Here is a 17524-nt window from a genome sequence, read left to right on the forward strand (position 1 = left end):
TATCTGCAGACATTGCCTGAAGTCCCCTGGGGAGGGGAGTCACCTCCAGCTGAGAACCACTGCTCTGTCCCCTCACATCCGTCTTGATTATTTCCTATGCTCCACATTTGTGTAACCACTTGCCGTTGTATCTCTTCTGCATGTTACAGTTATGCCTAATAATACCTTCAGAGTCTAACAGATAATTGGCAAAACTCTTTATTATAATGAGCCATTACCTTCTTCATTAGACAGAGCTGTTTTTTCATTCTTCTTATACTAGTCCATTAATAAACCTCAGTTTATTGGTGTGTTCAGCAAATTATTTGGATGGTTTGTATTGTTAATATCTCAAAACTTGATCATTAATTCTGTATGGTTGCCAGGATGCCAGGGATGATAAATACCCCTGTCCAGCAAAACCTAAGCAGGGAACCAGAATTCAGTCAACAGAATTGCACTGTCTCTGCTTTATTAGAGAGCTGTGCTTTCAGTGTTTAGAAAAAGAATATGAAAGAAGAGGAGGTCCTTACCTTCATGGGAGAACTAATATTAGTGAGCATCTACTGTGTTCTAAGCACTTCTTTAGTACAAACCATTTAATTTTTATAAACCCAGCATGACAAATTGAAACCATGAGAAGAAAACTAAATCGCCAGAGTCACAGCTGAGTAAATAGTATGGTTAGGGTTCAAAACCATGCTAATGGTTTTCTCCTTTATACCATATTGCTTATAATCGATTTGTCTACAAAATGAAAGATAAAGGTGGCTGTCCCTTAATGCTTTTCAAAGACAAGTGGTTTTATTTACTTTTTTTTGATTTGCTTAACAATAGTTACTTATTTTTTGTCAAAGAATATTAAAAAATGTACAAAAATATTAAAGAAAAATATTAAAGAATAGTTACTCCTTATTAATGGAAATAATGTCATGATTGTCAGTTTTGCTTTATGAATGGACTTTACATTGTTAATTTATATTATGTGAAAATTAGGAATCCTTCAGAAAGGAAATATTGTGGAGGTGGATTTCACGGCTCTGACAATGCATTTTCAAATATGCAAGTGAGTAAACCTATTATACAGTAAAAATTATAGTTTACATCTGAAGAAAATAACTGATATATAAAGTTTTAGACTTAAAATCATAGACTGTCATTATATGTCTTGAATGAGAATTAATGAAGCTTATAATTTCATGTAGCTGTTTTACTTTGGACATTAAGTAAATAGAATTTTGTTAAATATTTATATTCATGTTTTATGAATGTGACTTATGCCTCATACTAAATTTCTAGTAATTATTTTGTATGTATTTGTGCTTCATTAAGAATGTTGCTCCACAGTAAATGAAAGCCAGTAATTTAATAGGTGAAAAGATATCATAGTTATGTTTTAAATAAAGATAATGCCGGGAATTCCCTGGTGGTCCAGTGGTCAGGACTCCGTGCTCTCACTGTTGAGGGCCTGGGTTCAATCTCTGGTCAGGGAAGTAAAATCCCACAAGCTATGCAGTGCGGCCGCCCCAAAAATAATAATGCCTTCCATTTACCTAGCACTTTAAAAATTTCAAAATATACTCATAATAATTTTCTGATTTGATCCCTGTGGCACTGTGTGTGGTGGGAAGAATGAGATTTAGATCCCATTTCACAGCTGAAAAAAGATTTCATCATCATTCTGTTCTGATTGTCACGTTAGGGATTATAATGCAGTTAAGAAAAAGAACCTAGATGTCCTTGGATTAAAAGTGCAACAGGGGTTAAAATAATATCCTAGAAAGTCCACTGGGCACAGTATTTTTCCACTTACCTTAATATAACCAGTTTATATATGTACAATGGGGAAGATATAAAATACCTCTTTGGTGACCAACTCCATACATAACTGAAATGAGTAGATAAACTGTTTCTTTTCTGGCCAACGTAGGCCCTCTTTATTGGCTACGGACCTGGATTCAAGCATGGCATTGAAGTTGACTCCTTTGAAAATATTGAAGTCTATAACTTAATGTGTGGTAAGTGTGAACAGGCATCTTTTCTCCCTTCTGAACACAGAGCTGGAATAGGATTATCAAAAGTAGGTCACATGTTGGGCACCTTTCTGGAAGTGATGATACGGCAAGACAGACCCTTATATTTCCACCTTTCTTCTTCCTGGCCTAGAGTCATTGAAAACATGTGCCGAACTTCATCATCTGATGACTGACCTGTTCCTTCCACTAGACTGCACGGTGGTAGAGTACACACTCAGAGTAGGGAGGTCTGTACTTTGCCAGGCCCTGGACTTCATTAAATGACAGTTGTACCAGATCAGGGTGGAAGCCAGAGAAAAGAGTTTGGGGTTGTGAAAGGTAGACAAAACAGGGGAATCCTCTGGTAGCAATAATAGTTGAATGGATGGCAATGTCAAGGTTATAGAAGTGGAGGAGGACATACTGAATATGTTCTTAGTTGACTCTGTACCTTCCAAATTAGTACTTTTATGGTTGAGTATTGCATTTTAAATATTACTTCCTTTTTCTGATGACAATACTGGGCATTTGTAAAACCTTAAATATGTTCTAAGTATAATTATTTTAGTGAGAGCCTGTATACTTAAATGAGTTAGTATATCTTAAAGCACTTAAACAGTGCCTGGCATATAATAAGCGCTTTAGTGTATAAGTGTTTGCCATCATTATTATCAAGAGCGTGAGTCTTAGACTTGGACAGAGCTGGTTTTGAATCCTAGGTCTACTACATTAGTAGCTTGAAATCTTGAGCTAAGCACTCTGGTTACAGGCATACCTTAGAGAAATCGCGGGTTCAGTTCAACACCACCGCAATAAAGTGAATACTGTAATAAAGCAAGTCACATGATTTTTTTGGATTCCCGGTGCTTATAAAAGTTACATTTATATTATACCGTAGCCTATTAATGTGCGATAGCTTCTGTCTAAAGAAACAATGTACATACCTTAATTAAAAAGTACTTTATTATTAAAACATGCTAACCATCATCTGACAATGTGGGGTTGCCACAAACCAATTTGTAAAAAATGCAGTGTCTCTGAAGTGCAGTAAAATGAAGTACAGTGAAACGACTCTGCCTGTACTCATCTACCAGGTATTGACAATAACTTATTAAATTGTTTTGAGGATTAAGTAAGAAAAATATATTAGCATACTGATCGGCATATAATAAGCATTCAACAGGAGATAACTATATTTATTGTATACATTAAAATTTAGAAATTTTTATAGAGAAGTACAGCATGCGTATCAGTATTTCCATTGAGAATAGCATGGTCATAAATACTCTACAACCTAAGAGAGAGAGAGTTATAGTTTTATTTTAGGTAAAGAGTTAAGGACTCTTAAATAGATTTGGCTTTAAAAGATAAAATTCGTAGTGCAAGTCTACTATTTATTTAGTTTTGAAATTTCTAAGTAAATCTTTATTTACCATTCTTGAAATTATGCAGATTTACTGAATTTGACACCAGCTCCTAATAATGGAACTCATGGAAGCCTTAACCACCTTCTAAAGAATCCTGTTTATACCCCAAAGCATCCCAAAGAGTTCCGCTCCTTGGTCCAGTGCCCCTTCACAAGAGCCCCCAGGGAGAGCCTTGATTGCTCGTGTGATCCCTCGGTAAGTAGTCCCAAGAAGTTTAGCCCAGTGGGTATGATTTTTTAACACCCTCTGCATAGCATATGTTGTAGAAATACATAATGATTAAATTAAAATTTATGAGTGGGAGTAAACATATATTTATTTTCAATTCCAGTGACACGTGCCGACCTTCTTATTATTTATTTTTCCTGCTCCGGGTGTTTGCACTCTCGCTCTATTTTTATCCCCCTGTGTCGAGACTTGAATTGGCTGCAGGCTGGGAGAGGTCTAGCTGAGTCCTGAAATGTCCTGAATCCCAGAATCCGTGCTGATATCCTAGCAGTGAGGTCTTTTATGAACCAATCACAATATTCCTTTTCTAAAATACATCCCAACCTATTTTAAATTTAGAGGGAAAATATCAGTTTTTGGCATGAAACGGATTTATGACACTTTTCCTTTTTTACTCCTATCATAATATACAGTTGTTGTAAGGAGATGAAAATATATGACAAGTTATGAACAAAATTGATAGTGTCCATAAAAATAGACATTTGAGTAGTTCATCTTATGCTTTCCATTTTGTTTTAGGTTTAATTTAGACTTGTATAAAGACTGTTAGAGTAGAGATAAGAATTATAAAGCAGCAGGTACATTCTTGTTTTCGATGACTTGTGTTATGCTATGCTAACAATTTTGTCTTTTTGCAACTGTTATCCCTATTCTTTTATCTCTTCTTCAAAAAAAATAACTTTCACTTGCACAAAATGACTTTAAATTTATCTTTGTTCTATGGTGGAATACTGTAAAATTCATTTATTACAAAATGAAAGCATGTTTCTCAGTCCTTAAAAATTGTATCATTAATTTTTTAGATTTTGCCAGTTGTGGATTTTCAGACACAGTTGAATCTGACAATGGCAGAAGGTAAGGCATGCTTAGTCTTGAGCCTGGGATGTGGAAGCAAGCTTTTTCTCAACAATGTGAACCCCGGAATTAGTTTTGGGTCATTGTTTGGGAATAACCAACAAAATAAGGTGGTAATGGAGGACCGCCTGATGAACCGGAGAGATTTCTTTGCTTGATAGTCTGGACTATCAATCATAAGGAAAGAAGGCGTGTTTACAGTGGAAACAGCATGTAGTATAATTAGTGGAAGCTGAATCACTCTTTATGAACTTAGTGGAGTGTTTTGAGATTTTGAAGATATTTATAGGTTTATACACTATTATAATAATAGACCCTCAGATTTCCATTTAAAATACCCATTAGCTTTCTATCTTACCTAATTCTTAGTTAATTATAAGGGAGCATAAATTGATGTATTTATCTAAAGCTATTTCTTCATAACTTTTGAATGAAAATTAAGAATATGCAGGCAGCTGATGAAATGTGGATATTTAGTATCACTTTGACACAGTCTCTGACCCTTAAGTTACTTGGCTCACGGCTTTTTCTTGCTGGAATAAAAAGGTGAATTATGCATTCATATATGCAGAATGAATGAAGTTCTGCATTCATTTATATGAATGAAGTTCTATTCATATAGAATTTCTCTCTATAAAATCTCTGTAAATGTTCAGATTAGAGAAATCTCTGATGGCCCCATGGTGGCAAAGTTCTGTGGTGAAAAGTGACACCTTGGAACTGAGCAGATACGGGTTTGAATACGAGCTTAGGAACCGTATGTCCGTTGAAAAAGCATTTACTCCCTATAAATTGCTGTTTTCTCATCTATAAAATGGGCATATAACCTTAATTCTTAGGGCTCTATAAGAATTAAATTCAGTGATGTATACAGAGAACTCTAAACAAGCATCTGATGCTTGGAAAAAGGGGCAGTCAACGGTGTACATACTATGGTTGTTTCATTCAGTGTCATCTCATCATTTCAGTTTTGAACTTTTGCTTTCCAGGTACACACATCATCCAGAAAATTTTCCTTCTGTAGTGTATCCTGGAAAATAAGTAATAAAGACAATGTTAAAGTATTTTAGTAATGTAATTTAAGTCCTAATTGCTGAAATTCCTAGCAATTTCATGTAGTATCCTGTGATATCTTAGTATTACATTGATCTTTCAGAATCTTTATAGGCAAAAACTGCAGTGAACTCCTTTTATTGTAAATTGTTTATAGTTCTGCTCTTTGTAATTAGTTTATACATTAGTTTATATTATTATATATATTATATATATTATATATATATAATTATATTTATATATTTATATATTAGTTTATAGTTACAAATAATTTTTCAATAGGGTTAAGTAGAGGAAAGAATTAGATCAGTGTATCATTATGTATTATCATATCATGCACACTAAGTATATTTGAATGGTGGTTTCATTTTCCCCCTATGACCCAAGAGAAGGCCATTAAGCATGGCACTCTACCTTATGGAAGACCCAGAGTTCTCTGGAAGAACAGCACTGTCTGTCTGCTTTACCAGCACCAGTTTGTGAGTGGTTACAGCCATGACATCCTGATGCCCCTTTGGACAGCCTACACCGTCGACAGAAATGCAAGTATTTGTCACCTCTTTATCTCTGTGTGGTTATTTTATATTATCATTAAGCAAAACACTGAAAGCATAGTTTCTCACTGTCAATCTTGGCTCCGTAATCAGTTCCCAAATTAGAAGATCACTGAACTGAGAGTCAGAAAAATTAGATTCTGGTTCTAGCTCTGCTGCTGACTAGCTACGTGACTTTGACACTCAGAGCAAACTTCTTTTGTGAAATGAGGGTGTGCAGTGAAGATTTCTCCCTTGCTTTTGTTTTTACTCGGTTTTAATATTTGATGATTCTAATTTCTAATTTAATGAACTCAGTTTTACAGTCAGTTTATCTCAAAATACATATCTGTGTAAGTACAAGGATCTCCCTTGGCTGCCCAAATCGTAGGGGGGTCCTCAGTGATGGAGAAGGCCGTTAAAGTTCACTTACCTCACTGTGTATACCACCTATAGGAAGACACCCACACCAAACCAGGGAAAGGTCAGGGATCCTGTCTACCACCCAGACTAGAAGAGTTTGGCTTTGAAAGAAGTAGGGGAAAATATCCCAGAATACGACCACCATTCCGCCTCACTCTCATCCCTTGGGTGCAGTGGTAGAAAGATAAATGATGAAGGGAATAGGCCTTGAGAAAGAGAATGGGGGGAGGAGATGAGATTTAGATCTTATCTGGAAGTGAAGTTTTAAACTAGGCTGACCAGATTTTCAAAAACTGAAAATGTCTGGCAAGCTATAGGATGCCCTTAAGGGATGGAAAGGGGATTTGAGAGAGCTTAGTTGACTGTAGCAGTTAGATTTTAAAAACAGAGCTTTTGTTACTACTCACTAAGACTGCTAAATAAAAAGATAGGGAGACGTGTATATATATGTAATTTCGGTATATTGAATACACACAGACATTTCACATATTAACATGTTTTTACCTTAATTTGATTTTTAATTTTTAAAGAGCATCTTCAAACACTTTAAACACATTTTACTTGACTTTGTAGTATATAGCAGTTTACCCAGTGTTTTGTAGGTCCCCATCCTATTTATTGTTGTTTAATACCTTAATTATGGTGTTCTTAGACTCTGAATTTTCAGTCTTCTTATATAATGAAAGCTGCAAAAATTCAGAGTCATCACTACTCCTGAGATTTTCATATCGAATTGCTGTTCAGTGGCTTTTCTCCACCCCCTAAGCCCCACTACTTTTGTTGTTGTGGCTGTGTTGGATATGAAAGAGTCTGATCTCTAAAAATCAGCAATTCACTACACAAAAGTTTGAAACTGAGTAGACAAAAACATTATAAACAAAATTAGCACAACATAGTAGGAAAATATTTGCACATATATGATTAATACCCTAATATTTTAAAGAGTTCTTACACTTTGGTTAAAAGCAAGATGAATACTCTCGCAGAAAAATGGAAAATGGTGAAGGACATGAACCGACAGCCAGAACTCCATGATTTTATGTTGTGGTTCACCTTTAACTATTTATAAAACTCTCTCTTTTTCTTCCGTATGGCTGATCCCTGATGGTCCTTTTCATTTTGTTCTTCAGGATAGTTTCTCTACAGAAGACTTTTCCAATTGTCTTTACCAGGATCTCCGAATTCCTCTTAGACCTGTCCATAAATGTTCGTTTTATAAAAATAACACTAAACTGAGTTATGGGTTCCTTTCCCCACCACGTAAGTCTCTTCCTCTTTGACCTTCCCTTTCCCTTATCTTCTCTCTCTCTTGCATTTCCTTTTCTTTCTTATGGGGCAGTGTACGTCTTGTTTATTTATTGCTGAAAACTGTGAATGGGAGATAGAACTATTAGGGAAAATTGTCAAGTGTCTAAAACTTGAGTTTTGGAAACCTTTTTACTTTTGTTTGGAGGGTGATGGATTTAATGCAGGCACTGTAGGTAGAACATTCTTCACTTTTCTGCATTTCTTTTCAACAGAATTTGGGAAAACTCAGGTCAGAAGGATGCATCAGGGTTCTTAGGAAGGAGATATCATTTTGTTGTTTGAAAAGAAGAATGTGACTTGTCAAAGAATTAGGTAAAGGGAGAGCCTAAGTGTGCTTGTTCTTTCACTGATACAAGGCCCCCAGGGAATGGCTTTTTTGGAAGTTAAGTGTTCTGTGTTTTCAAGTGGCAGACTTGTATGTGAATGAGAAGACAATTTGAACCTGTCCTAAAAAGGCAAAACTCAGAAGCCTCCAGGTGCTCGAATACACTCAATATCCAATCGAGTCCCCAGAGCAAGCTTCTGAAGTCAGAACTTGGCTATTGCATTATAAAAATAGACAGGTCTAAGCCAGAAGTCCATACAAAGAAGCCTTGTACAGCATTTTGGGGCAGACATCCTGTGATGTTTTTTCTAGTTAGTAGGTGTTGTTCTGAAGCCAGATATTCTCTTTTTTTCTTTTCACTCTGAGAGAGTTTAAGGAAAGAAGATTGTTAACACTATATACTTTAGTTGAAATAAGGCAAATGAGGTAAAATTTGAATATGTTTAATTTGGGAGCTTCATATTAAAGATTCTGTTTCATTGATAAATTCATCTTGAAGAAGAAAAGATCCAAATATTTTGTTTTTTTTAAGGGACTTGACCAAACACATTGCATTTCCCCTTGACCCAGTACCTGGGAAAGTTTTATAAGTTTAAGATGATACTCAGCTGATGTTTTTAAATGCCTCCCATGAGAAAGTATAATTCCTGGTGTTATTTGTGAAGAATGAAATAGTTGACCTTGTTATTTTCTTTGTAGAATTAAATAAAGGTTCAAGTCAAGTATATTCTGAAGCATTGCTTACTACTAATATAGTGCCCATGTACCAGAGTTTTCAAGGTAAAAAATTTTAATCTTATATCTCATAATTTCAATGAATTTCCCTAAATTATAGGTATGATTTATATGTACTAAGACTGATGCTCTAAATTAAATGACTAAACATCAGATGTGTTCTTACAGGTTTGTTTAACTTTGAGAATACCAGTACATAAAAAATTCCTATAGTTTTTATGGATATATTCCTATAGTTATTATTATGCTTTGTACTTAAGTGTTTACAAGCATTTCTGGTGGAAAAAGTATGTAATGTTCTTCCTAAGTTATATAGCTAATACGGTCTACTAGTATATATTAAATTTCAGTCTATTTTACTATTTAACTATTTGGAAGTTCTTGATAATTGTTTTTTATTTTAAAATGAATAGATTTTACATCATTATTAGTTATTGCAATACTTGACTCTTATAAGAATACACATTTATACTTTGTGACATATAGAATTTCAAAATATAGAGCATACAAGGAAATTTTTACTCTAATTTACATCTAGAATGCTTTTGAGTATTTCAAAAAAATTCAGATATTAACAATGAATTTGAATAACCTGCCTTTTTTGTGTTCATGATTTCTTTTTATGCTTAATGATGATGTGTGATCACAGATTCATGATAATGCACATGTTTAAGGATGCGTGAAATAAAGTTGAATTCAGCATTTGCTGGTTAGTCCTTCCAAGGGCCAAAGCTGAACAGTGTATTTTTGGCCAAACTTGACTTTATCCCTAATTATGACAAATGCTAATTTGGAATCATGATGTTGATTTATTTCACATGACAACATGGCACCTTGTTCTTTTGAAACTATACTGTCTTCCTTCTTGTTTCAGTTATATGGCACTACTTTCATGGCACCCTACTGCAAAGGTATGCTGAAGAAAGAAATGGTCTCAATGTTGTCAGTGGTCCCATCTTTGATTTTGATTATGACGGACATTATGATTCCTTGGAGACTCTGAAACAGTAAGAACGTATTTCATTTACTCTTAAAAACAGCTCTCAAGTGAGATTACCATCCAGCTGAGTCAGCAGAACCTTTTCTATCTGATACTGTTCATATTTATGTACATGACATTTCTGATTACGCTGGAAGCCCCTTGAAATATCTGATTAATTTTGATGTTTTGCTCAGTGTTAAATATTTTTTAGATGAAAGTAGTGTTTATCGCCCACTCAGCTCTGATGAATAATTCTGTAGTTCATATTAAATACTGAACTCTGCCTTTGTTAAGAAGATAACATCAGTGTTGAAAATCTCTCTGTGTGGCTGCTGTTAAGATACTGTCTTAACTTGCATACTGCCAATTAGAAGATGAAGAATGATATAGTGTGGCTGGAGGCACCCTGAGTCAAGGAAGCAGAAGGCTTATAAAGCGGTAGTGCCCCAGGGTTGCCCCTGGTCTAATGTCACAGCTTTTACCCAACTCTGCCGGGAGGGGAATGATACAGTGACCTTCTTGAGAAACCATCAGTGGTGCTGTTTTTATAAAGGAGAGGGGAAGAACATTTTAGAGACTAGTTAATCTTTATTAAAACAATAATTAACAAGATTTTTGGGAGCAATTTTGTTGCTATTCAGACTGTAAGAAAAAGAGAGTGAAACATCCACTGAGATTCAGCCCCTTTCTGAGAACCACTCTCTCAGGCAGATTTAGGGATTGCTGTTTACACACGTACACCTGTGACCACTTTAGTTTGTAAAATTACATTTTTCTTTTTGTTGTTTTTACTATATCCCTTGAGGCGTAAGGGTCCCATGTAAATGCCTCAGAGATGACAGCAGTAGAACAGGTAAAGAAGAGAACTTATACCTTTCCCATTCACAGCTTCAACCAGAGCGCTGTTTCCATCTATTTTATGTATCATGGTTCCACATACGATTATGGTTAAAAACAATGATACCACTACCTTAAATTTTGAAAGATGCTAAAATACCACCCAAACAAATCTAGGAGGTCTTTTTTTAAAATTTCAAACAAATCTAGTTTTGAGACCAAAGGAAATGGCAGAATTAAGATGAGGTAAAAGTGTCACTTGGGACATCTTTGAGAATATGCTTCAATTTAAAAAAAAAAAAAGTTATGGGATAGGAAAGAAGATCCAGGTAAAACATAGGAAAATTCATAGGTTCTCTGAAGGATCTAGAATAAAAAAGTCCCAGACCAGTTCTCTTTCACTCTCTGTTCATAACTGCCTAGAATATAAAAGACTATCAGTAATGCTTTAGAGTCTTGGTTGTACATATTCAAAATTGATATTTTTAGTGTCTCAATTTCAGTTTGTTAATGTAGAATTACCCCCCAAAATCCAAAGTTTGATAAATTTCTATAGAAAATCACATTATTTGGATTGTGTTTAGCTGTCTTCTAATTCTTTTTCTTTCTCCATCTGGCAGAAAATGTTGAGGTATTATGATAACTAGCTTCTTACAGTATGTTTAATTATTTGACTGAATTTTATTTTGGGATGTATTGTATTAACAACATACTTGAGTGAAATATTCAATAAGAGGAAGATAGTTATTTCTTTCTTAAAGTGAATATTACCATATTTTACAGAAACAGCAGAATCGTCCGTAATCAAGAAATGCTGGTTCCAACTCACTTCTTCATTGTGCTAACAAGTTGTAAAGATACATCTCAGACTCCCTCACAGTGTGAAAATCTAGATACCTTGGCTTTCATTTTGCCTCACAGGACTGATAACAGTGAGAGCTGTGCTGTAAGTAACCTTTTTTAATTTACCTTAAACACTGATACATAAATATGTTTGTGTGTGTCATATCTAACATAACTGGTACATACATGTACTTCGACATTATAGGGTGGTTTTAAATTTGATCCTCTAAGATGACATATCTTCAGAGAAGATCATTCTTGTCTGTTAAAAGCACTGACAGTAAGATCAAAACGTCGAAACGTAGTGACTTCGTATGGCTTAGCCATTAAATCCATGTATGAATTCTGGGCCCTCCCCTGCAAGAAAAGGCAGCAATAGACTTACGCTTACATTTCACTGACCACAGTGATGTTAAGTGCCATGAATTAGGCATTGAGTTCCTTTTCCATCTGTACCGTTCCAAAAGCTATTGTACCGATATCTTAAATACAAGCGTTTAACAAATTCTATAATGGCAGTGTAATTAGAAGACACTAGATATTGAACGTGATCCAGAAAGAGGATTATTTGAAGGTGTATCACACATACTTACAGAAATAGTGACTAAGGATTAGCTGGATATTGGCCTGAGAGAACAGATCCCTTGTGTGTACTTTTTATTTATTCCTGTAAATATTGGAACAGATGGCAGATATCTACTGGCCAAGTAGTCTATTGAGTGAGAGAGTGAGGGCTGCTGCAGAGGAGGAGACGGAGTGGAGCAGCAGTTGTGGGTAGTGGATGATTGGAGGCTAATGGGAAAGTGGAAATTATTGGTCTGTTCCTTTTTACGTGAAACGTCTATATTTGCCATTTCCAACTAACAGTATCTTAAGGGTACATGAACCTTTATTGAAGTATGCCTTTAAAGTATAATCATAGCACACCAGCCAGTGGGTATATTCTTCATCTGACTTTCTCCAGTAGCCATTTTCAGAAAAATGTATACCAACACAGGGATGTATGATTTCCATCCCTATTACCTGCCTTAGCTACCATCTCTGCTTTCATGTGCCAGAGCATAAGGCTTTAATTCTTTCTTGATCTCGTATTAGCTAAAACTTCACTGCCTCACCACAAATGAAAGTGCGTTTTACCACTTCCCCTAATCCTTTCTTCATCGCAACCACATAGATAACTGATTCGGATAGGAACTAGCGTTTGTACAGTGCGTTTGCACACATCATTACATTTGATCTTCAGAGTAACCCAGTAAGGAGGGTGCAGGTAAGAGAATTAGGATTCAGATGTTAAATAACTTGCCTCAGTTTACCTGGTAGGATAATGGTAGAAACAGGACTTGAATCTAAGTTTCTTTATGCTAATTTCCATATTCTTACTACATGGCATGTTGCTTCTGTTTTCTAACATTTTTTAACCCCATACTGTTGACGTTTCTTGCACCAAAGTAATAGAGGAACATCTGTTCCACATATACTTTTCCCAGATTTGATACATCTATTAAACAAGCATGCATGGTACGTATTAGATAGCGAGCTACTCAAGAGCAGGGATTATGCCTAACAACTCTCGTGGTATATGCCATTTAAAAGCCAAGGTGTCACGGCTGATTAAAATGGGGGAGATGGAAAGTTCATAGGGAAGGTTAATTGACTGCTCTCCAGTGACTTTTCTTCCTTTCCCACGCTCATAGCATGGGAAGCATGAATCCTCATGGGTTGAAGAGTTGTTGAGGCGACACAGAGCTCGAATCACAGATGTTGAACACATCACTGGACTCAGCTTCTATCAAGAAAGAAAAGAGCCAATTTCAGACATTTTAAAGTTGAAAACACATTTGCCAACCTTTAACCAAGAAGGCTGATGTTTTTTATTCCAAAACCACGCCGTAAATCTTTTTGAAAGAACCTTCTATTTTATACATCCTCTATTTACACTATTGCATTGTTTGGAGACTGTTGACCAGAGTTAGAACTGGGAATCCTCTTGTGATACACAACCATCTCAGGGAAACTTGTGGCCTCCGCATAACAGAAGGAAAGTGTTCCTATTGAGTCACGCACGTGTCTGAATGTGTAAGAATTGTTCAGATTTGGGAATAAAGACAGACCATACCTAAAACTGCTCTTCTACTTCTCTTAAGGGCAGAAGTAGCTGTGAACATTCTCTGGACACCAGATGTTTGAATCTTACTATCATTAATAAACTTCTGTGTTGCTGGCAAACACTACACTAATGAGTAGGATTGGAATAGGCCATGTTTCATTCGTTTCTTCATAAGAATTTAAAAGTGATTCTGGATTCTTTTTAACTTGGAGTTTATTTTAATTTTAATCATAAAAGTTAATGGAAGCAAAAATATTTGAGGCCCTATTTCTATCTTTTCTGTACAGCCCCTCAAAAGCCAAAGTATGTAATCCTGTGTTATTTTTTAACTGTGAGTGAGCTTCTTCAGATTTAATGATTCTTTCAAGTTAAACTTTGAGGGAAGACCTGTATTCAGTACATCCTTTTATAAAATTTTACTCAACATTTGTACCAAAGAAGAAAAATATTCCCATCCTTCTCACTGGTATTTAACATAGGTTGGAAATAACTCCCCAAATGGTGATTTTAGACTGTTAAAAGTGTGTCTTGTCTTAGTGAAGCTTCACAGAGCTTGTCAACTCATGCAAGGTGGCATTTTTCTTCCAGATAGTAGGAATGTTTTCCTCTGTGCACAAAAAATGATGCTACCAGCAGCAGAGCTATACTGTTCTGAGCTGTTCATTTTGAAGTTCCATTGATTGGAAGAGAATGTATTACCATCATTTTATATCTTCTCGGTAGTCATGACAAATGAACTTGATTTCTCTGTTTCATAGACTATACCCTTTAGTACCAACCTGTGGACTTTCAAAAGCTACATTCACTTTTAGGCTACTTGGGTCTGATATAACTGCTATATTAATACAACAAAGATCTCTATTTGTCCTTCATATGATACTTGTTCTTCAAAAGCATAGGGGCCACAAAGACCTAATTTAGATAATACAATTTGCATCTGAAAATTATTTACTAATTTAGAAAGTCTCATTGGTTTTGTTTTAGTCCCACCGATCCCTGAGGTTCTGTACATTTTTTTCCCCCCAGTCTGCTTTTTTCTCTGTTGTTCAGATTGGGTAATTTCTATTGTTCTATCTGTCTTCAAGTTCACGGATTCTTTCCTCTGTCTAATCCATTCTGCTGTTGAGCCCACGCACTGATTTTTATATTTCAGCTGTTGTTTTTTTATTTCTAAAATTTCCATTTGATTCTTCTTTGTAGCTTTTATTTCTTTGCTGAGAAATTTTATCTCTTTGCTGAGACTTTCCATTTTTGCATTTGTTTCAAACATGTTCATAATTGCTTATTGAAGATTTTTATGATGGCTGTTGTAAAATCCTTGTCAGATAATTCCTACGTGTGTCATCTTTGTGTTCGCATCTATTGTCTTTCTTCATTCAAAAAGATTTTTCTGGTTCTTGTTGTAGTGAATGATTTTCAGCTGAAACCTGGATATTTTAGGGATTATGTATGAAACTATGGATCTTATTTAAACCTTCTGTTTTAGCTGACTTTCTCTGTCACCACCCTAGCAGGGGGCACTGTCTCATTATTGCCAGGTTCCTTACTCAGCCTCTATTGACATGGGGTAAGAGGGGACCCTTGTTACGAGGCAGGGTGAGAATTCAGCTTCCCACTGGGTCTCCATTGATGCTTCCCTGGCTGAGATGTGCAGGGCACCTTGTTACTGCCCCCATGTGGTCTCCACTGATGTTGTGGACAGGAGTGGCAGGGAAAACTTTATTATCACTAAGTGGGAATGAAATTAGCAGTTTCCTACTGAGTCTTCTCTGATGCTATCCTGGCAGAGGACTTGGGGCACCTTTTCACAACCTGGCAAACCACTGTCTTTGCTGGCATGGGTGGGATCATGGTCTTTTATGTGGTGTGTAGTCGGAGTGGAGCAGTTATTGTTTTCTCCCTTGCTAGGCCACTCCTATTCTGGTCCTTTGGCTGGTGAGGTAGCAGGCCTTTCTTGGGACTTCTTTTTGTCTGTACTCGTTGACATTTCCAGGTTGCTGACTTCTTCAGCAACAAGTCTGGCATATATGAACTAAAAGAGAACCCAGCAGAACTCATTACAGTGTTGTTCCTTGGGTCCCAAGATCCCTAGCCTGTCTGCCTTCTCCTCTCCACCTTTCAGAATCTTCCTATGTTTGTTTTATATATAATAACGAAGATTTTTATCTGCACTTAGCAGAAGGATATCTACTTCTTTATAGAAGTGTCTCATTGATTTTTATATATTTTTTCAAAACACATGCAGACACAGCTGCCTCTACATAGAGCATCTTAGCAGATCTTAATCAAATGGAAAGATGCCTTTCTCCTTTGCCAGACAGCAAGAATACAGAGAAAAGCAAGTTACAATCCTTCCAGTCCTGGTGAGAGAGAGGAGGCAGCAGAAGTGTAAATGATCCCTAAAAGATGGTAAATGTTATAATGGAGCCATGGGCAGGGTGCCAGGGAGCACAAAGCAGGCACTAGGTGCTGCTTGGCAGTATCAGCAGTGGCTTCCCAGAGGTGGTAATGACTGGGCTAGGACGTGAAGGATGAATTGGAGCTCTGCAGGTGAATAGGTGAAAAAACGGCATTCTAGCCTCCCTTGGGTGCATACATTTGGGGCATTTTTCCCTTTACTGCTACTTCCGATACTTCCAACAAGTGTCACTGTGACCAACTTACAATATACAGCTATTTCATTTTTCTTACTTTGTTAATCTCCCGTTCTTAAAGGAAATGTCAGACTATAAATTCTGGGCTGATTCTTTAAAGGAAAAGGCATCCACATCTGTTCCTACTTAGCTTTCAGTTGCTCTTATACAATATGCTTTTTTTTTTCTCTTGTCTTGAAAGAGACCCTTTCTTGCACTCTTTCATCTACTTAAGACATGTGACTAGTCCCCAGTTTGAATGGTAAATTCACATGATCATATATGGAAATGTATGTATCCTACTTTTTTCAATAAAGGCTATTCTTTCCTTTTCAAATGCACAGCAAAACCTTTATTTATCCCTAATTTTGCTGCCATGCCTCCAGTCAGTACTTCTTAAATGAGGTAAGTAACTCTCATACATAATTTTCTAGCTGGTTAGTTTATTCATGGCAGAGCAAAAAATCAGGTGAAACCTAAAGATATTTCCAAGAATCAGAGAAAAGAGGGCAAACCTTAGGGGGAAGAAGGCGAATGTTCAGGTTCTAGCAGGGTAAGGAGGTATGCAGAGCATGGTTAGGGCCAGGTGGCCTGGTTGGTCCTGTTTAAGGAGATAAGACCCACCGGGTTAGAGCTGAACCACTGAGTCCTCCAGGATAGACTACAGCCACCCCCCCTTGACTATTTTCTGCCATTAGCTGCAATAACTGTCCAGCCCGGATCTGTGGGTACGTGTTTATCTGTAATTTAAACTGTTGTTTGAACTTCGAAACTAAATGTGATTATACTTCACACTGAAGCCTGTCACAGGAGTTTGGTGTGTGGGTGCTTTCATAAGCACCAAGTTAAATTTTATCATGGCTGTAGTCCAAGGGCGTTTTCCCTGATTCTTTGGCCAGTCTAAATATTGTAAGGTAGGGAAAAAAAAACAAAAAACAAAAACTTCTATAGAATAAGTGTCTCTAAGCTAAGAAATGTGAATTTACAAATAAAAGTTGTATATACAGAATCTTGGCTGCTTTCCTGCCTGGATGTGGGTGTGTGTTTGGAGGGTGGGGTCAGGAAGGGCGGGTGGTGGTGTTTCTCCAGGGATTGGTGCTGAGTACAAGGGTTGTAGACAAATAACTCCAGCTGTATTGTTAGGAGGAGGAAAAAAGATCTGAAGTTCATTTCAGGTTCACAAAGTTAACCATTTCTGATTTGTGACCTATATCCTTGTTTGTGTTATTTTAATTACATTT

At 36.3% G+C, this 17524-nt stretch overlaps 1 protein-coding gene across 1 annotated transcript in view; it reads left to right on the plus strand.

The window, feature by feature from the left end:
* The window catches only part of ENPP1 (ectonucleotide pyrophosphatase/phosphodiesterase 1), a 68250-nt gene extending 51630 nt beyond the window's left edge, over positions 1–16620 (plus strand). The window contains exons 16-25 of the mRNA XM_022556715.2: positions 976–1045; positions 1910–1997; positions 3447–3616; positions 4453–4504; positions 5945–6099; positions 7644–7773; positions 8846–8926; positions 9756–9888; positions 11484–11646; positions 13238–16620. Coding sequence (XP_022412423.2) covers positions 976–1045; positions 1910–1997; positions 3447–3616; positions 4453–4504; positions 5945–6099; positions 7644–7773; positions 8846–8926; positions 9756–9888; positions 11484–11646; positions 13238–13408 — 1213 coding nt within the window. The 3' untranslated portion in view covers positions 13409–16620. The remainder of the gene's footprint in view (positions 1–975; positions 1046–1909; positions 1998–3446; positions 3617–4452; positions 4505–5944; positions 6100–7643; positions 7774–8845; positions 8927–9755; positions 9889–11483; positions 11647–13237) is intronic.
* The last annotated feature ends 904 nt before the right edge of the window (positions 16621–17524 follow it).

This window comes from Delphinapterus leucas, chromosome 12 (assembly GCF_059928025.1).
Source record: "Delphinapterus leucas isolate spDelLeu-1000000601 "Yukka" chromosome 12, BTC_Dleu_Yukka2, whole genome shotgun sequence".
Taxonomy (NCBI): domain Eukaryota; kingdom Metazoa; phylum Chordata; class Mammalia; order Artiodactyla; family Monodontidae; genus Delphinapterus; species Delphinapterus leucas.